The sequence below is a fragment of the Eptatretus burgeri genome, chromosome 6 (genome assembly GCF_056783735.1).
Source record: "Eptatretus burgeri isolate ZD-2024b chromosome 6, Ebu_testis_v1, whole genome shotgun sequence".
Classification (NCBI taxonomy): domain Eukaryota; kingdom Metazoa; phylum Chordata; class Myxini; order Myxiniformes; family Myxinidae; genus Eptatretus; species Eptatretus burgeri.
Window position 1 is genome coordinate 92811308 of NC_140966.1, and position 22264 is coordinate 92833571.

The window sequence follows — 22264 nt, forward strand, 5'->3', positions numbered from 1 at the left end:
TAATTACAAAAACATACAGTGGCTCTGTGAACGAACAATCCTGGCTCCACTTAATGAAACAGTCCTTGTAATAAACCATCAGTTATTACAAGTAGTTCCAGGCGAACAACAGAGTCACAAGTCTAATGACACCACACTGGATACTGGGCAAGCCATACATTATCCCACAGAATTTCTAAACTCATTGGAATTACCAGGATTGCCTCCGTACAATCTGTCATTAAAAGTTGGATGCCCTATTATGTTATTACGCAATGTAGATGCGCCAAAACTTTGCAACGGAACTAAACTGATTGTGAAAAGACTACTACCACATGCAATTGAGGCCACTATCATGACAGGATGTGCAAAAGGAGAAAATGTATTCATTCCACGAATTCCACTCATTCCATCAAATTCAACGATTGAATTTAAGAGACTACAATTTCCTGTATGCCTGTGCTTTGCGATGTCTATCAATAAGGCACAAGGACAGTCATTGAAAGTAGCAGGGCTGGAATTATCCACTCCTTGCTTTTCCCATGGTCAGCTATATGTGGGATGCTCCAGAGTGGGATCATCGGAGGCTTTATACATATTGGCCCCAGAGGGGAAGACATCAAATATTGTTTATCCTCGAGCACTCCACTAAAATTGTTGAGCTACTTCAGTTATTTCATAAACGGGAATAGGATGTGCGATGAAGGAAATACATGTTGCTGGTGAAAAATAAAAAAATGGTGGTGGTGGTTTGTATATATATATATATATATATATATATATATATATATATATATATATATATATATATATATATATATATATATATATATATACATTTTACAAATATAAATAGAATGGTGATGGCGTATGGCATATGTGTATAATATTTTATAATTAAATGGTTATGGGCTATGTAGATATTTTATAGAATGGTTATGGGCGTAGGTACGTTGTAACTTCGTATACATAATATAACATAATTTTTTATCAGGATAACAGATGTAAATAAATCAAATACGCTGGGCCAGGATGGGTTATGCCCAACGTATAAATTAAGTCGCAAATGATGACATGAAACCAGCCTCACATTGTTGAGGCATTATGGTTTTTTATCTGATGCGGCAATAAATCTTAACATTTTTGAACTCGAGTCTTCTGCATATAAAACATGGCGGGGAAAATATAATATTATAGTGGAGATGAAAAAAAACAATACTGGTGGCAGCCTCTACAATTTTACATTTAACTGTGACATATACTCCTTCAGACCCGCCCTCATCCACGGGATTCCTGTGCGGAGCATGGGTATCCCTGCTTGTACATACATATATATATATATTTATATATATATATATATATATATATATATATATATATATATATATATATATATATATATATATATATATATATATATATATATATATATATATACCAGGCATAGTGGCGTTCACCTGCAATCCGGATACTCAGAGGCTTGGGTTGGAGGATCGTTTGAGGACGGGAGCTCTGCGCTGGGCCACACTATGAGAGGGTGTAGGGCAGCCCGGAATCATGGCGAAACCCAATCCTTATCCCTGTGTCGTAAGAGGCGACCAGGGTTGCGTCAGGAAGGGCATCCGGCATAAAACCTATGCCAAATCAGTATGTAGATCATAACGGCTGAAACCTAACAGCTGAAAGAAGAAGAAGATATATATATATATATATATATAAATATATATATATATATATATATATATATATATATATATATATATATATATATATATATATATATATATATATATACATAATCTCCCGGTCAAAAGTTTTAGAACACCCCCATTTTCCCAGTTTTTAGTGAGATTTAAGCAGTTTCATGTTTCAATGTACTCTGAAATTAAAGCAAAGAACTAATAAACAATTGCAGATTAAAAAAAAGAAATCATGGAATTGTTTTTTTAAACAAAATTTAATCTAAATTTTTGACTCATCAAAGTCACCAACTTTTGCAAATATAACAGCCGAACATGCTTGTGGCATTCTTTCTTCAATGGAAATCAAATATTGTTTGGAAAGTTCTTCCCAACACTGTTGCAGAAGTTCCCACAAATGTGTTGCACTTGATGGTTGCTTTGCTTTTCACCCTTCTGTCCAGTTCATTCCAAACCAGCTCGATGGGGTTTAAGTCTGGAGACTGTGCTGGCCATTCCATGATTTGAAGTCTACCGTCTTGTTCTTTTCTTCTAAGGTAGTTCTGACATAGCCTGGAGGTATGTTTTGGGTCGTTATCTTGCTGTAGGATGAACCCCTGACCAACTAGGCATAGAGCAGAGGGTATTGCATGGTGCTGCAAAATGCTGTGGTCACCATTTTGGTTCAGGGTGCCAGTCATTCTGTGCAAGTCACCGACTCTGGATCCAGCAAAAGAACTCCAGATCATCACACATCCTCCTCCATGTTTGACAGTTGCTGTCACACACTGAGGAACCATCCTTTCACCTACTCGACGGCGTACAAAAACCTGTGTGATGAACCGAAGATTTCAAATTTTTATTCATCGGTCCAAAAGACCTTTTTCCAGTTTTCAATAGTCCACTGGCGGTGCTTCAGGGCAGAGGCATGTCTCTTTTTCTTATTTTGCCATCTTAGCAAGGGATTTTTTTCTGCCACTCAACTTGTCAAACCTGCAGCTCGAAGTCTTTTCTTCACAGTTGAAACTGAGACTTCCTTACTTCGACCAGTGTTAATCTATGCTTGAAGCTGCTGTCCTGTGAGCTGCCTATCATGCAAGCTGTTGACTTTCAGAAACTTGTCTTCTGATTGTGTTGTGGCATTGGATCTGCCAGACCTCTTCCTGTCAGAGTTTCCTCCAGTTTCCAAGTGCCTTTTGATGGTGTGAGAAACTGTACTTACTGACACCTTGGCTTCATTTACAATTTCTCTGAAGGAAAGACCTCCACTTTTAAGGGTTATAATGGTCTGTTAGTTTTCGTTTGTTAATTGTCTTTTTCTCGCCATTATGACAGCAATAGACTACTTCCCGCAATGTAGTATTGTCCAAATAATGCTTCAGAGGGTGTCGCAACACAGTCTGTACCAACACTGCTTTTATACAGACACAGAATTTGTAAATAATCATCTAAAGTTGGGACCCCTGTCCCAACTTTGTTTGCATCAATTTTCAAGGCTTTCTCTACTTCCATTGCTGCAGAACAGCTGCGGTTGCGAACCCATTACTTGTTCACTGAAAAGGACCTTTTTTAACAACTTTGAAATTTACATTATTTTTCAGTTTTTGGTAACCTAAACTTTTTGTTTTTTAACCTCTGGCAGTTTACCGCTTAGCTTTGTACCATTTCAGGTTATTCACTGGACTTGAACTGCTTAAATTTCAGTAGAAACTGAAAAATGGGGGTGTTCTCAAACCTTTGACCCTGAGAGTATACATACATATATATATATATATATATATATATATATATATATATATATATATATATATATATATGTATATATATATATATATATGTATATATATATATATATATATATATATGTATATATATATATACATATATACATATATACATATATATATACATACATATATATATATATACATACATATATATATATATATATACATACATACATATATATATATACATACATATATATATATATATATATATATATATATATATATATATATATATATATATATATATATATATATATATTATTGTGAATTCGTGCCCACCGGCGTGCGAACGGCCACGTGACTCGAATCGCGGCACGTCGCCCACCGGACGGACAATTATGTCATGACCCTCTCGGACTAACGCCGGGAGCTAGTCACGGGTGGGCCTTTCGGCCTCACCGCGATCGTGCCAATCGGCCACCCAGGGGGGAAAGGGTTGTTCGCCAAACTCGACCTACCTAAGTACCCACGCGGATGGTAGACCGGGCGATTGCACCTCGCCGCAGGTCGACTCCGGACACGGGCCGCTTAAGCGATCCGTTCCGTACTATCGGGATAACCGAGTGGTGTTATCGTCGGCCTCGACGGTTCCGATTAATTATCGGGCTTCTTAAGCCCACGACGAACCCGTTACGTGAAGCAAGATGGAGATTCAATTAAAGAAAAGACGAAGCGAAACGGGAAAACAGTTCAACATAATGCACATTTATTCCGCGGCACACGGAGAGCACACATATACAGCCAAACAGAATGCACATATATCAAAAGCTACAAAAGAAACAATGACGCAGAGATACTACCGACTACGACCGACACACGGCAACACTTAAACAGTTTTACTTCACCAGACGGCGCCAACAACACATTTACACAAAAGCAAAAGAAAAGACCACCCTCAAAGACAAGGGGGCAGACGGGGCCTGTGGGCCAATATTTGCGTGCGCGGGACCTGAAGGAGCGGTCAGGTCCACGAGACCGGGTGGGTCCTACCCGCGTCTTCGTGATGAGCCGCAAATGTGACAGCGCGGCGGTGCCCCGACCTCGTGCTCCTTCGCGGGGTTTCGTTGGCACCGCTTGGAGTGGGGTGGGAACGGGGCCCCCTTTTCGCACTATCTCAGCGCGGGGGAAAGGGGGAATTGTTGATGCTGTGGGGGAAAGAGTATAGCTGGCTTGCTTGGGTCCCGTGACGAGCGATTCCACCGCGACCTCGTCGCCGGCCGCCGTCTTCCTTGCCTCGGACCTGAGCTCCTCAGACTCTTCCCCCAATTCTCCTCAGCCGACTGCAGAAAACCATCTGGACGCCCTCGCCTCCCGACTCCACTCTGCGTTCCAACCCGACTTGACTGCCTCGCAACAACAACTCTTGCGCAACAACTCTTCTTTCTCTCTGCCCCAAAACTCTCTTCGCTTTTCTGCCACTCAACTCTGCTTTTCTGCTCGGCGTTTTATCGGCTGGCAGGAGAACCCATATGCAAATTTCCGGATCAGGATGAGCTCGGGGGTGGAGCCACGCTCGCCCATTGGATGGAGGAAAAGGGGCGTGAATCTCCCCTGATCCTAGAATTTGCATATCTTGATTCCACACAGACGCGCCTGGAGGTGGGACCAAGCCGCCCCGCGCTTGCTGATTGGACGGATCAGAAGTGGGCGTGTAGCATTCCTGATCCAAATTCTCCTCGGAAAGGCCGCATTTTGCACTCGCGGCTCGGCGCGTATCTTGAACGAGCCCAGGACAGCCCGACGCTCGGTGCTCACAGGTGGTGCGGGAATGGCGGTAGAAGGAGGGAGGTGAGGGTGGTGGAGGGTTTATGGTGGTGGTCTGATGGTCATGGTGCGTTTGGGAATGGCATGATGCGATGATGTGGGAGCGAGTTGTGAAGGTAAAGGTCGTGGCTGTTGGCGTTGTTGTTGTTGTCTGACGGTTGGAGCATGGTTGGTTCAAAATAAAGATAGAACAGAAAAACGGCTATCTCAAAGCATCGCAGCCCGAATGATTCACATTTATTCCCTCTAAACAACGGGTTTGGGGCTAACTACACATGTACTTACAGAGATATCTCACCTATGAGACTTGAATGGTGGTTTGCGAATTTCCACAACCGTAACAGTATATATATATATATATATATATATATATATATATATATATATATATATATATATATATATATATATATATATATATATATATATACATACATATCAGGAAGAAGAGAATTGGTTAACGGTCATTTATTGGCACAATTCGGTTGCTGGTAGCCACTTGAGAGCTGCAATTCCAAGGGGTGTCCACATATCTCGTGGGATTGTGAGGAGGGCAGGTGACTTTGATGGGCCATGATGCGTCAGAGCCAGGTTGTTGCTGTTTTGCTCACAGTTTCTGTGAAGTTGGTGATGGCATGTTATGGGAGGGTAAAGAATTCAATATCCTGCTGTTTTGATGAGGTCATAAAGAATTGTGTACTGATCGATTTGCGAATGCCAAGGGGGTAGCGGAGGACAGAGAGCAGGTGTTGCGAAGGTTGAAGAGTTGCGGTGGGGGCTGAGGAGTTGTGATGAGGGGTGGCGATGGGGTTTGAAGGCTTGGGGTGGGGAGGGGGTTGAGTACTTGGGGCTTGTAAGGGTGAGGTTGAGGACTTGTGGTTTGGGAGGGGGGTTGGTGACTTGGGGTTCATGCATGCTTCTTGTCAATTGTCTGTGATAGTAAAGATAAATGCTTAATTCGCTCGCACACGTTCGACATTCTAAAGTTGATAGTGTGTGACAGTTCAGTGTGTTAAATTCCGAGATTCTGACAGCAAATTGATAAAAAGACATTGAATACTTTTACATTTGCAAAATTGTAGTCTTAAACTTTCTCACTTTTTCTCTTTTCTGATTATTTACTTGCCTTGATCTTTCCCAAAAACAGCATGTTCTTGTGAGGATTCTACAGACCAATGTGCTGAGTGCCATAAACATGCCGAGTGCAAAGATCCAACCCGAACGTGCGTGTGCAAAAGAGGCTTTATTGGAAATGGTGTAACACTCTGTGTCGGTGAGTCCTTCCAGTGATTCAAGCCGTGCTGATCCATCAGCAATTTCTGAGCTCTCATTGTCTATGACTTTGGGAAGAGCATGATCACTATCAGACTAACACCTCGCTATAGACACAGGAGTTAGCACGTCACTGAATTTTACTAAATTGTAGAGATAAAATATCAATTCACCAAAAACGTCTTGGGTATAGCTTCTGAAATAACATTAATAGGATACAGGTAACATTAAGAATCAGGACTCACCATAGGCAACAAACCCCTGATGTATTATATAATATCTCTGACCACAGATGAAAATGAATGTCAGCTTCCTCCGGAGTTTCTCTGCGGACTGCAGGCCAATTGCACCAACACATTTGGTGGTTATTACTGCACCTGCCTTCGAGGATATGTGTCAACCAATATGAAAACGACATTCCAACCTAATGATGGTACCATCTGTGTTGGTGAGGCTTACATAACTGATACACCAATTGGAACAACACCAAATTTATCATTAAATATCCTAATGTGTTGCAATGGTGTGGTGAGCAGACTTGGATGAGTGCGTGGAGAAACCTACAGTGTGTGGTGATGGAGGCCATTGCTCCAATACCCTTGGCTCCTACCATTGTTCCTGCTTACCTGGCTATAAAAGAACGCAGCCTGGATTGCTTCATCCCATTGAAAATGAGACTTTCTGCATTGGTAACTTCACTGCTTTTCTTTCTGGGGTATAAATTCCCATTCTACCCACTGCCCCTTACTCTTTCCATCCTCTCCCCATTCCTCTCCAACTTCCAACTTCAAACTTTTCCATTTTACATTTATTCTCTCCCTTTTCTTATTTTTCTCAATTTTTTTTTTTAAACAACACACACACACAAACACACCATAGTCAGAGACCCAATACCAGGCTCTTCAAAGACCTCATGCACAGAAATCTTTGTGAGCTCTTCCTCCAATTCCTTTCTTTTACTGCTAGCCCTCTCCCACCCCATTCCTTCCCAATTGATGTTCTAACTCTCATGTTTTATTCCATATAATGTCTCGAATCAGATCAGAAAGTAAAGAGAAAGACAGAAAAACACATGAAGCCAGGCAGACAAGACTTGGATAGAAACACAACATTTCCACACTAAAGAAATATCATCCAGTTGCTTTCGTATAAACAAGCAGAGTACCTTCCCTCTGGGCGATCTTGTTCCAAGCATGCATCACGTTCTTCTGATGCTTGCCTTTATTTGGGAGGTGTATAGGCAACTGACAGCTCTGTATATGGGGGAAAAAACCCGGGTTACGCGCAGGAAACCAAAACAAACCGACTGCTTATAATTCAAAACACCTCAAACGTGGGGACAGGAATACTATGATGTAAATGGTGGAGGCTTGTACTACCCTCCCCCACCTAGAGGTGGCGTGACATGATACACGTTTACGAAGCGAATTTGTATCCCCCCTCCCCCCCTTTTTCCCCTCAAAACCACCGGCAAAGATAAAAACACCCCGATACATGAATTGGGGTCATGCTGATCCTATGTAGAAAGTCTGGATGTAATCTGCCCAGAACTGCAGGAGGAGCAGCGTGACAAACAAACAAACACACACACACAAACACCAGTCCAGAATTATTTACGAAGGATGAACAAACCAAAATGTGAACTTAAAAAAATACATAACATCCCACAGAATGAATCACTCCTTCCACCTACCCCTCCTCTCCTTCCCTCCATCGCTCATATCAACAAATCTTGGAACACATCTATTTGATTATAATTTTTCCATGCTTCAGTGATTTTAATAAAAGTAAACAGACTAGTTTACAGACTCCATGTTCAGTTTTTTTTTGGCGTAATGTCAATGAAGCAGGAACGGATCCTGCAGACCTCATTAACATTATCAAATGTGCCGCGATCGAATGATGGCAATATTTCTTTCGGACCGTCATATGACCTTGACCTTCAACATTTATGGATAGAATGTAAATCAAGAAAATGTGTACCAATCTACAATCTATCCAGAAAACTGAACATCTTAAAAATTGGCGAAAATTATTCAAGAGATGATGAAAAAAGTGTTTTTCGTTCATTTGGTCACAATCCAGAAAAAGCAGGTCATGGACGCCAATAACAGCCCCTTCATGATTTTTCAACATACATAAAAATCAATAATGTTATTTTTGTAATCAGATAATACATTTAATACTTTTAATTTGGAACGATAATCAGGCACTGATTCATTATTATGAAGAAAACATCATTTTATTGTGATTCTCATCATTTTCAACAGTGAGGCAGAGATATCTCATCAAAGTCAGCCAGACTTCTGATGCTTTACTTGCTCACTACAATGCTCACTATGTATCTCTTTTGTTTTTATTTTCAGATATTGATGAATGTCTGGAGAATATGACTGCTTGCAAAAATGGAAGCCAGTGCTCCAACAGCCATGGATCCTTCAGTTGTTCTGAGCCTTTAAGCCATTCTCCCAAATTAACTTCACACAATACTGCAAACAGCAAAGGTCAGACTGCAAAGTGACGGGTTGATTCTGCTTGTGAGAGAGCTTGGGGGAACAGGCTTGTGGTTGGGGAGGAATGGGTGAACATAAATGAAGGAGCTGAAGAGCAAACATGGACAGGAGTAGGTAAGATTAAATTAGTGGAAAATAATGGAAAGAAGCACTCAAGGGTGATAAATCAGGAGAAGAAAGAATGAATAAGGAGTATGTCGGTGAAATCAGGAGTGTAGATGCAATTTCTCCGAAAACTAGCATAATGGGGTTGAGGGTGATAAAACAAATAATAAAATGTTGATGATTAAAACTTGATATTAAAATAAAAGGATTCAACCTGAAATAGAAAATGTACTCAATATGATATGACTTTATGTGTATCTATTAATATAATTATATCTTTTCTCTGTATGGAAGGATCATCTGACAAGTAAGGCTGTGATGATGAGCATATTGACCTCCCACTAAGACAGTATTTCCTATTATTTAAATATCTGTTCAAAGATTTTATAACATGATAAAATGAAGCACCAGCAAGCTGGATTGGGAATATGATTTCCGTACAACTGGAATGTGGTTCTAAGGAAAATCCAGATGTATTCACGAAGCTCTAAAATGCTTCAAGATTGTATATTTTCCCAGTCTGTTAGAAGCAGACTGACTTTTGACCTACATACTATAGAAATCTATCATAATACCAAAAAGAGTTGTGTTTAACATCATTCTATCATTTTGTGCGTCATTCCTTGCCCAGAGATAATGTACACATATAGGTTTGAGATATATGCTATAATTCTACAACAAAATCAAGCTGGCAGCTGAACGAAGGTTGAAGATGAGCTCCACCTGGGAATACCAAGACCAGACAAGCTGGCGCCAGCGCTTGAAAATGATTTTAAAAACTGTCTTGCTTAACATTATATAAGAACTTGGGATTCTCAATGTATCTGAGATATCTGGAATGAGTCTTGTATGTCCAATATCTCCCATGCACATATTAAAGTGTTTGTTTGTTGAATAAACATTCTAATTGTACAGAAGGTTCAGAGATTTCTTCAGCAGGAGGGAAGTTGAAGAAGCGAGCAAAGAGGATGGAGGGGGAATAAATTAATGACTCATGCGTAAGGAACTGGAAGGAACTTGTGGGAAAGAGTGAGTTAACAAGGAAAAGAGTGATTGAATAAATGTAGAATAACTGAGTAAGTGAGAAGGTTAAAGTTTAAAGCCAGGAATGAGTGACAGTGAGAAGCTGTAAGGTGTGAGAGAGAACAAAAAAAGCTGGAAAGTGTAAGTGAAGAGGAAGGAGCAGAAAGGAACTAGATATCTGTGATCACAAAGCAATCGCCAACGGTGAGCCTCCCCCGGGTTACCCTTGGTGATCACCCGTGACTTAGATTTCATTTCACTTAGATTTCAACTCTTTTTATTTTTTATTTTCTGATTATTTAATTACCTTTCCTCAAACACTATGCCGTGCACAAGATTGCCCAGATGCGTTTGCCATTTGCCACAAATATGACAGCCAAAATAGGTGAAGCCAGGCAGACAGTATTTCAATAGAAACACAAGATTTCCACAAACGGGTTACATAATCGAGCTGCTTTCAAAGAAATTAACAAACGAAATTGTAAACTTAAAAAATACATAACATCTCACAGAATACATCACTCCTTCCACCTTCCCTCCTCTCCTTCCCTCCATAGCTCATAACAATAAATCGTGCAACATGTCCTTGTGATTAGCATCATGTAGATTTGTCTATGCTTTAGTGATTTTAATTAAAAAAAAATAAACAGAATATTGTTTACTGGTTTACGTATCAATCAGCTTCTGCTGAGCAGCTGTATATTTATTTTTGTGATGATATAAATGAAGCAGGAACCCATTTATGACTTTTCAACATGCATAAAAATGAATTATGTTGTTTTTGTGATCAGGTAATAAATGGAATACTTTTAGTTTGGTTCAATTATGAAGCAATGATTTATTATTACAAAGAAAATATTCTTTTTATTGTGATTTTTATCACTTTTAACAGTGAGGCAGATATATCTTGTCAAAGTCAGCCAGAATTTTGATGTTTTACTTGCTCACTAAGATGCTCACTATTTCTTTTGTTTTTATGTGCAGATGTTGCAGAATGTACACAGAATAAGACTGCATGCAAAAAAGGAAGCCGCTGCTCCAACAGCTCTGGATCCTTCAGTTGTTCGGACCATTTAAGCCATTCTCCCAAGTTAACGTCACACAAAACTACAAACAGCACAGGTCAGACTGGAAAGTGACGGGTTGATTCTGCTTGTGAGAGAGCTAGGGGGAACAAGCTTGCGGTTGGGGAGGAAGGGGTGACCACAAATGAAGGAGCTGAAAAGCAAACACGGACAGAAAAGTAAGAAAGAGTGAGTTCGCAGGAAAGAAGCACTCAAGGGTGATAAAGCAGGAGAAGAAAGAATGATGGAGTAGGGAGCTGAAATCAGGAGGGGAGTTGAAGAAGAGAGCAAAGAGGATGGAGTGGGAATAAATTAATGACTGATGGGTAAGGAACTGGAGGAAACTTGTGGGAAGAGGTGAGTTAACAAGGAAAAATTTGTGATTGAGTGTTTGGATAAAGGTAGAATGACTGAGAAAGTGAGAAGGTTAAAGTTTGAAGCAAGGAATGAGTGACAGTGAGAAGATGTAAGGAGTGAGAGAGAAAAAAAAAGCTGGAAAGTGTAAGTGAAGAGGAAGGAGCAGAAAGGAACTGGATATCTGTGATAACAAAGCAATCACCAAGGGTAAGCCTCCCCCAGCTTACCCTTGGTGATTGCCCATGACTTACTCTTGGCCTGTGAACCAAAGATGGTCATATCTCTTTTGGACCACCACATGACCTTGACCTTCAACATTTGAGGATAGTGTCAATCAAGAAAATGTGTCCCCATCTACACTCTATCCAGAAAACTCATCATCATGAAAATCGGAGGAAAGTTCTTCAAGTTATGATCAAAAAGGTGTTTTTTGGTAATTAGGTCACAATCCACAAAAGTAGGTGAAGAAGATTAATCAAATATAAAATGCACAAGTTCAATTTAGGTCCACTATTGTGATGCAAGAACATCTTGGAAGACCAAGCAGTTTTGAGATTTCACATTGGCGAATTTGAGCGACAACAAAAAAATACCTTTATTTTTTTCAGACCGCCATTTGATCTTGAATGCGTTATTTTATTCAGAATGCCATTTGACCTTAACCTCTAACTCAGAGGGGTATGACATACATATATTAAATATACATGTGCCCTCCTCGAGCCGAACGAGAGAGTGAAATTTTGCTCTGATCAGACAAACCTTCGTCAAGTTATGGTCAAAAATATTGAAAGTCTTTAATTGGGTCATGACCTTAAATTAAGTCAAGGTTAAAAAAAGGTCAACCCTGAACACCTATTCATATTATTGATGAAAAATTGCATTCTGAAAGTCCCAGCCAGCTAGGAAATACAGCCTGATCTGAGATACAGCGCTCTCTGAGATCTTCTTCTTCTTCTTTCGGCTAGCTCCCGTTAGGGGTCGCCACTGCGGATCAACCGTCTAATTCGTTTTTGTTGTCCGCATAATGATTTGGCATAGGTTTTTACGCCAGATGCCCTTCCTGACGCAACCCTGGTCGCCTCTTACGACACACAGGGATATGGTACACCTATTCTTACCGGGGCATACACCGGGCCCAGTACAACTGGTACTCATTTCGCCGACCTCGGAAGGATAGCAGGCTGAGTCAACCCCCTGGTGTTTTCAACTTGGTATATATATATATATATATATATATATATATATATATATATATATATATATATATATATATATATATATATATATATATATATATATATATATATATATATACACATATTAATTCAGTGTCCCAACGGGGCTTGAACTCAGGACCTTTTGGGTCCCAAGCCACTGCCCTAACCACTGCGCCAACACCAGGCTTCACAGCTCTCTCCGAGATATAGCTTGGAAATTGGGAGAGCAGGAAGACATAAAAAAAAATTTAAAAATTGGTGGTTTTGTTCTCCTAGAAGTCTAACAAAATCTGGGGTCCCATTAAAAATTGGGGGCACTAATTGTAGAAACAAACCCTGTCACAGCTGATAAGCCTCCCCCTGTTCTATTGGGGAGGCTTTATTAACGATTGTCGAGTCAGTTCAATCTTGGCACTGTAGCTTTGTTGGAAAGTGTTTTACTCTTGGTGCTCGGATCCTGTTTTATATCCTTGGAAAAGTCGAATCATCCAACTTGCATTCCATTGAGGTGCCATCATGAGGCAGGTTTAATTGCAGAACTGTAAACCAGCTTTCCATTCCATAGTCCCAGAGAGGTATAATATCTCACAGAATTGGCCAATTGTGATGGCATCATAAGAGAACTTGTCAGCAAATTGATTGAAATATGGTGGTTAAGTGCCACATGCCTGGAAGCAGTGGGTGCAAAAACCAATAAACAGCATTGGCATCGCCTGTTATGAGTCCGATCTACTTTTCTATCATAGATGAGTTGCAGCTTCCATATTCTTTATCAGATTTTATCTAGTCTTGCAGTGCAGCCCTTTTACCCTCCCCAGCCATACTGAGCTCGAAGCACATGTTCTAATTACCTCTTAATTGTTTGCCTTTCAAACCCCATAATTCTCAGTCACAATGATTCCCTTCATTCCATTTCTCTCACCTCTACAGTCCTCTCCCTGTGTCTGTGCATTCTTCCTTTTATTTTCAGTCTATTTTGGGAGAAACTCATGACCATCTCGATTCAAACTCTTAACATTCTGTCATCTTTTCAATTCTCACTAACTTTACCAATAAATTTCCTCCACTGTTGGATCCCAACCACCCCCCCCCCACGTTCATAATAAAATGGATATTGTAGGTTCATGAGATAGTTTACTTTCAATGAATGTGTAATGGGGTGCTCATAAAACAGACATGCCAGGCATCATACCGCTTTCCTGTTTACTGGTTAATTTCAAATGAATCACTAAAATTTGCATTCCTTTGTGGGAACTTTCCTTTAGTCATATTAATACTTCTCACAAATTATCTGTGATTGTTAGGATTGTTGTTGTGGCGGCTCATTTTCGACATTCCATCAAGTTTTCGACTTTAACTGCTCAGTGTGTAAAATAGCGAAGTTTCTGAGAGCAAAGTGACAAAAAACAAAAACAATCATTCCTTTTATCACAAAATTAATTATAGATTTAAACTATTTTTAATTTTAATTTTCCTATTATTTAATTACCCTGACCTTTCATAAAATACTATGCCGTGGACAAGATTGTGCAGATGTCTTTACCATGTGCCACAAATATAACAGCTAAAACAGGTGAAGCCAGGTCGACAATATTTTAATATAAACACAGGATTTCCACACAAGGGTAACATAATCAAGCTGTTTTCAAATTAATTAACAAACCAAAATGTAAACTTTAAAAATACATAACATCCCACAGAATGCATCACCCCTTCCACCTTCCCCTCCTCTCCTTCACTGTGTGGCTCATAACAATAAATCGATCGTGCAACATGTCCTTGTGATTAGCATCATGTAGATTTGGCCATGCTTCAATGTTTATCATAAAAGTAAACAGAATATAGTTTACTGATTTAAATATTAATTAGCTTCTGCTGAGCATCTGGTTTTTATAATTTTATTGTCATTATATAAATGAAGCAGGAACCCATTTATGACTTTTCAACATGTATACAAATGAATGATGTTATTTTTGTGATCAGATAATAAATTGAATGCTTGTTTTGATTATGAGGCACTGATTCATTATTATTAAGAAAACATTATTTTATTGTGATTTTCCTCATTTTCGACAGTGAGGCAGATATATTTTGTCAAAGTCAGTGAGATTTCTAATGCTTTCCTTGCTCACTAAGATGCTCACTATCTATTTTGCTTTTATGTGCAGATATTGAAGAATGTCTGCAGAATATGACTGCTTGCAAAAATGGAAGCCAGTGCTCCAACAGCCATGGATCCTTCAGTTGTTCTGAGCCTTTAAGCCATTTTCCCAAGTTAACTTCACACAATAAGACAAACAGTGCAGGTCAGACTACAAAAGTGACGTGAGGATTGTGCCTATGAGAGAGCTTGGGGGAACAAGCTTGTGATTGGAAGCTTGGAAGGGGCAAGCAATAATGAAGGAGCTGGTGAGAAAACAAAGGGGAAAGAGTAGGAAAGAGTGAGTGAGAGGGAAGGAATGGAAAGAAGCAAGCAAGGGGGATAAAGCAGGAGAAGAAAGAATGAGGAACGGAGTAAGTTGGTGAAACCAGGAGTGAAGAAGGGAAAGAGAAGAAATAATGAACAAGGGGGAAGAAGAGAGCAAAGAGGAAAGAGTGGGAATAAATTAATGACTGATGGGTAAGAAGATAGAAGCAACGTGCAAGAAGGAATGAGTGAGAAGTGTTGAGTTAACAAGTAAAGGGAAAAGGAGCTCTTTGGAGTAATTGAATGAGTGGATAAAGCTAGAATGACTGAGTGAGTGAGAAGGTTAAAGCTTGAAGGAAGGAATGAATGGGGAGAGAAGCCACAAAGAGTGAGAGAGGAAAAAAGCTGGAAAGCATAATTTATGAGGAGGAAGTAGCAGAAAGCAACTTGTGATTGTCAAGCAAGTTCAATCTTCTGTGATTGAACGGATGGCACTCTAGCTTTGTTATCCCATGCATGCGAAGTGAAAGTTGGGGTGAAGCAATTGCTTCACTTCTATCTCAAGCCTGTATGCAGGATTTTTGATGGGGTTGGTGGGGGGGGGGGCTACATACCTTCAAAAAGTTGAACCGCTGGGAGCATAATGGTGCTGCACCATCATTTCCTTTGTGGGATGGGATGCACGCTGCATTGCTTTACTGCGGAAAGTGAAAGTGTCAAAAATACAGAGCACAAGTGGTTATCATTTCGGTGTTTTGAGGCCATTTTTGGAATGGCATCATCATGAAATGGTAAACAAACAGACAGACAGCAAGAAAAGGTGAAAACATAACCTTCCACCTTTCGTGGCGGAAGTAATAATATCTGCCTCCGTGCCACGGGCCTGTTTGTGCAGGACAGGTAGATGGATCTAAATTAAATCAATATACACTATAGAATTTCAACCCGTGGTCATTTGTAAATAAGTTTCATAAACAAATATCATCATATTTTGAATGATGTTTCCTGTTTATTTTATCTTTCCAAGTGCATTTGCACCAACAAACCTTGAAGCTCTGTGAGCCACATTGAGATCGTAGGATTAAAAGCCAGATATGGCCCACGAGCCATAGGTTGCTGAACACTGAATTAACTGGTTGGCCTGTTTCTTTCCCAGGTGCAATGATATTTCTTCCTCTTGCGTCATTGTGATTCATTCCCCCGCGTGCTTTAGACTAAAATCATCAGATATCATGCATTCCCGCAGCATAAAACCTTGAATGGGATTGGCTTTTACATTAACGGCGCATTAACACAAGCGTTCAATAAAATTCAGTAACCAAGAAAGAGACATAATCAGGTTATAACAAGAATATGTGGATTGTGCAAGTTACAAGTCAGACATAATTAAGAAAGGCCTACGTTCACGTTTCATTTTTTCTTTAACCTCCGCCATCGAAGATGGACGGAGGTTACTGTTTTCACCGCTGTCTGTTTGTTTCTTTGTTTGTGAACAGTATTACGGAAAAAACTCCTGGACGGATTTCGACGAAACTTGGTGGGGGGATTAGGTCTGGTCCAAGGATCATGCCATTAGATTTTGGACTTGGTCCAAAGTCCAATATGGCCACTATGGCGGCCATTTTGAAAAAAATTTAATTTTTGTTTTTGCATTTCTACATGTTTTAAGTGGTTTCCAACAAAAAAAAAAAAAAAATTTGCAACTTTTTTTCAAAAAAAATTCGATTTTATTAGAAAAATATTTGAATTTTTTTTTTTTTGCATTTCTACGTTTTAAGTGATTTCCAACCCCCCAAAAAAAATTGTTAGAGAAAAAAAAACAAATTTTGCAACTTTTTTTTTCAAAAAAATTTCGATTTTTTTTTTTTTTTTTTTGCCATTTCTACATGCACGTCCATCTAGTTTAGTTTATTCAATCGTGGTTCAGTAGTCTGATCCGTTTTGACCTACAATGAATAGGATATCAGGTTCACTTAAGTGACCCAGCAGTATTGGCGGCAGAGGTTTTGCACTCTACCGAGTGCTCCCCCTCTAGTTTGTTGTTGTTTTCTTGTGAATTCACCTGACTAAAAATAATGTTTCGAAAAAATGTGGAACTTTGTGATTTTGAGAGGGGGTGCTACCCTCCCCACTCCCCTACACCTCCCCACCTCTTACCCACCCCTCAGGGGACAGGCCTGTGTCTGTTTATCAACAAGCATCAGTTTATGATCGAGGAACAACTTGATTTCAATTGAATGTTATATTTTGAACACAACTCGGTACATGAATCGGCAAACAAACCTATAGTTTAGCAGTACTTTGGCTCTGAATTTGTCTCGATCATGCATGCGCAGAGAGGAGTGTGATGATGGGTTTTTTTTTTTTACTCTGTCAGCCTGTCTGGCAGTCAAACAAAAGTGAAAATCATTCCAAACAGGAAACTTACTGTTTTAGGAACATCATAAAGGACATAAACAACAGGCAGAAAGAACTAATGTAATGCATTAAATAAGGTGTATAAAGCATTGCATCAACGGTAGTGAACTTCCAAAAAAATTTCTACCACCTTCAAAATCTTTGTTTTATTTTAATTGAATTATATACTTGAACACTATAGAACACAAATTAACTTTTTAGCACTTTCAAAACTCTTCCAGTCAGCATTACTTGGACAAAATATTACAACGTTTTGTGTCATCATCGCCAATCAAATTTTCCACTTGTAGACCCCATCCATGTGCTTGTTTCTCAAGACATCACTGGGTAGTGTGTTTTATGAACTCTCTAGTTGGATAGTGTTTTCCTTTGGGCTGTGTGATCCTGTTTTATATCCTTGGAAAAGTCTAATCATCCAACTTACATTCGAATGAGGCGCTATCATGAGGTATTTTTACATATATACGCCAAGTTTCAGGAAGTTTCGATGAAAACTGGAGGCTGTGAAACAAAAAAGTCCACAAGAAGAAGATGAAGAACAACAACGTGAGTAAGACTTAGAGATCCTCCATGAGGATCTAAAAATACCCTGCGCAGACAGTAACCATCTCCGATTTTGAAAATTCCTCCGAGAAAAAAAGTTATGACGTCAAAATATCTCCGCTAATGGAAATCGCCGAAAAAATTATCTCTGAAACTAGGCAAGCTTTTTGAATTCTGTTTGCGGGAATCGAACAGGGCATTAGCAGAGATTAATTACCGCACATATGATACATCACTATGACGTCATATCAATTTTTATGACGTCATTCCTATTTTTGACTTTTTGTTTCACAACCCAGAGTTTTCATGGGATTTTCGTGAAACTTGCCATGTATATGCAGAAAGCCCACCTGCAGGCAGTAACCATGTCCGATTTTGGAAATTCCTCCGAGAAAAAATAATTGATGTCATAATATCACCGCTAATGGCAATCGCCTATACCATTATCTCCGAAACTAAGCAAGCTGTTTGAATTTTGTTTGCGGGAATCAAGCCGGGCATTAGCAGATAATTTATCGCAAACCTGATACATCACAATGACATTATATTCGTTTTTATGATGTCATCATTAAGAGGACGAGGATCTTAGCTCATTTGAGCTTGTTGATAAAAGTTGACAGGATAGTTTTCTCGTCTTAATATTAATCAACTTGTGCTGAGCATATAATTTTATAAATACTATGGCCTCATGTGAAGCAAATGGGAAGGAGCAGAAAGTAGGTAGGTAGCTCGCTATTGTGGAAAAGGGTAGAATGAGAGAAAAACAGCAAAGGAGGAGAATTGAATGAGGGGGAAGGATTGCAAGAGTTAGCAAGCATTTTATGAAGCAATGAAACAAACAGCTGTTCTGCTTTAATCAAATAAAAAACATTTTCTGTCTCTTCATTTTGACAGATGGTGCAGTCAACGGCTCTAAAGATATCACGGTTCTCCTGACGATCATCTTTTCTACCCTCACCGTTATTTCTTTCCTCGCTTGTCTTGCCTTTTTCAGGTAGAACACACCAATTGTGAAATATCTTTACATGTCAAATATCGAATGACTTTACATTGTCTCTATTCTGCCAAGTTGAGGTGTTGGCATTCCTGAGCCCACAATGTATCCCCTGAAGTTGATATTCCAAGTTTAAATGTCATATATCATGTTGGTAGTCCACTGTGTACAAATGTCCTCATAATTTATGTGAAGTACATTTATGTCTAATTAATTTTGGCTGACATTTGATAAACTATTGTCATGGTTGGTTCAATTAAATAGAAGGGAACACATTGTTGATGCTTATAAAAACTGAGAGGAGAAGATAAAGCAGTGAAAAGGTTGCCCATAAAAACAATATTGAAGTACATGAGTGACAATCTCATAATCACACAAGTTTGAACATTTGATCTGATTTCTTTAACTGAGGAATCTGAATTTACCAAATCAATTTATCAAATGTACTGAGCATTAAATATTCCAGCCACTCACCAGGATGATAATTTACCCAGCTTTCAAATGCACATAGCTATCAGGGTTCATACATATAGCTCGTCTCTCTAGACATCGAAGACAGACGAGCGCCAACCCCTGCATTCCTGGAATTCTAATACGGCGTCGGAAAACAGTCTGATGCATGCATCCACAATGCTCCACCAGGTTCAGCATTTTAATTCAAATTGCTTTTAATCATTAAATCAATCTAAATTAGTAGAAGTATTTCATAGTATTTCATGAAATACTAGTAGAAGTCTAACTTTGAACAATAACATTGATTCTTCCAGACATAATTTGATGAGTCATTACATCAGGCTTGGTGTTGGCTTAGTGGTTAGGGTGGCTGGCTTATGATCTCAGCGTCCTGAGTTCAAGTCCCGTTGCTGAATAAACACCAGGTGGGGTTGATTCAGCCTGTCATCCTTCAGAGGTTGGCAAAATGAGTAGCAGTGTACGGGTGTATGGGCACAGCATCAGTGGAACAGCTGTGCTTCCAATAAATGATAGCTACCTGGCAGCCAAGCTGCCATATGCAAAAACAGAGAAGAGACATTACATCAAGTAACATTTGGTTTGATCAAAAGTCATTAAATTAAATTCAGACATCCAAATAACTGAATAAGCATACATTGTGAATCTATGGCATTCACCATGCCACACTGTGTAAAAAGTGCAACATCCAATAACCATGAATGTGAAGGTTGTTTAAATTACCTGCCAGATAGATTACCAGCCCTGTGACTCACCATTACTTACTATGCACAAATTATCCACTGTGTCAAATATTCCCTTTATTATGGCTGTTTCATTTTGTTTCCCAGCCTTGTTGTGGTTTACCCTATTCAGCCCTCGCTGTGCCAAACAAAACATGCTTTATTAAACTGGTCCCACGTTCTCGGCTATATAAATGGCCACCAATTTCTCTCCTTCCTGATAGGGTACATCCTGCTCACCAGATGCTATGCCTTCTTCTGTGTCACACACTCCAATCCCATTTGACAGACTTCACATTTTAATGCAACATCCTGCCTGTGAATTACCAGTCTGATAGTTAAGCGTTGGATTAATAATTGAACCCAGATGAGACAGCTCAAAAGTGAATGTGCTACCTTTGTGTGTTCCTATCAGATAAAGTAGGAAATGGGGCATGGATTAATGAGAATATACAAGTTCATTTCTTAGCATGAGAGAAGATATGTAATGGTGAGCTCTCTCCTTGGGGTATTGGAGGAAGGAGTGAGATTACAGTGACTCAAGGAAATCCCTTCCTGAAGCATGAGAATTGGGGGGGGGGGGGTCCAAGAATGGGAGATAGTGTAAAGCCTGAAATGTTTCAGGTGAATAATTTAAAGAATTGGTTACTGGAAGAAGCTGTGCTTCCTGGTTTGTCTGTCTCTCTCTCTCTCTCTCTCTCTCTCTCTCTCTCTCTCTCTCTCTCTCTCTCTCTCTCTCTCTCTCTCTCTCTGGATGAGGCTATGCCGCTGATGCAGTGTCCCACTTACCAGTACACTGGTGCTCATTTTGCCGACCTCGGAAGGATGACAGGCTGAGTCAACCTGCTGGTGTATTTTAATTTAGCGGCCAACGGGGCTTGAACTCAGGACCCTCAGATCCCAAGCCACCACCCTAACCACTAAGCCAACACCAGGCTATCCTGGTTTGACTATAAGATGAACAGAGGGCTGAAAGAATCGAGGGATGCAAGTCTGGATGTTGAAGGCAGAGAAGCCACCATCTTGTTTGCAATCCCCCCAGGGCCTCCTGCCTCCTACAAATGACCCACCACCTCCAGTGTGCCACCCAATCATGGCAGCCCATGGCAGTTATGACAGCCAATCAGACCTGCTATTACCATTTCTGCTGAGGGAGGAGGGGGCCTCTGGACATGCATAATCTGCACCAAGGGGGGCCCGGGTTACAGGCATGGTACCCGAGACCATTCTCGAGCCAATCGCAAACCCAAATGCAGCGGCCTGGTCATTTCAAGCGCATGTGGAGCCACCACTTCACACAGCAGATCTATCTCCGACCTTGTCCCACTCCATACAAGGGGAAATACCAGGCATGACTCTAACCATAAATATCAGACCAAGCCTGTCCCCTCCTGCATGTTATCCATCAGACAACTTCACTCTAAACATTAATCTTGTGCAGGAAAGCCTTATTTCAGTCACTAATCACCCCCTCCACCCCATCCCCTCATGAACGTAACAGGATGTACATTTTGTGGATGGATCGCGATAAGGGTGCATGAGATTTGCACTCTCCCCTCCCTTATTTTGTCACCAAAAATAATTACCCTTTTAAATTGATTCGACAATTATAATGACATTAAATATAGTTTCGCATGTCCCCCCCCCACTTCAGTCCCCACTCAGAGATTATGACCCAAGATGTGAAATCAGTAAGTCTCTGTCGTGCTTGACATGTACTTTTCAACAGTATTTTTATGCCAAGTAACTTCCCCACTGCCTTTTCAAAATATTACATTTAATTCCTCGTCGGGTGCCGTATTTTGATTTCTTGTTTGTTCAAGTTTTCAGGATAATAATGTGAGAAGAAACGTTTGAACTGATTTAACAACCCATGCATTCATTAACCGGGTTCATTTTCAATCTGGATGGGATGAGTGTGTCAAGAAAAGAAATTGTGTTGGCTA

The 22264-nt window shown here is 39.9% G+C and overlaps 1 protein-coding gene across 4 annotated transcripts in view; it reads left to right on the forward strand.

The window, feature by feature from the left end:
* LOC147025343 (adhesion G protein-coupled receptor E5-like) overlaps positions 1-22264 on the forward strand; it is a 43043-nt gene that overhangs the window by 16343 nt on the left and 4436 nt on the right. Inside the window, exons 2-9 of one of the 4 annotated variants that reach the window (XM_085886235.1) lie at positions 6360-6485; positions 6777-6932; positions 7021-7173; positions 8851-8988; positions 11110-11247; positions 14932-15069; positions 19026-19125; positions 21973-22009. In XM_085886235.1, the coding sequence (XP_085742361.1) occupies positions 6360-6485; positions 6777-6932; positions 7021-7173; positions 8851-8988; positions 11110-11247; positions 14932-15069; positions 19026-19125; positions 21973-22009 (986 nt within the window). The remainder of the gene's footprint in view (positions 1-6359; positions 6486-6776; positions 6933-7020; positions 7174-8850; positions 8989-11109; positions 11248-14931; positions 15070-19025; positions 19126-21972; positions 22010-22264) is intronic. The other 3 variants (XM_085886236.1, XM_085886237.1, XM_085886238.1) reach the window with 3 other exon arrangements.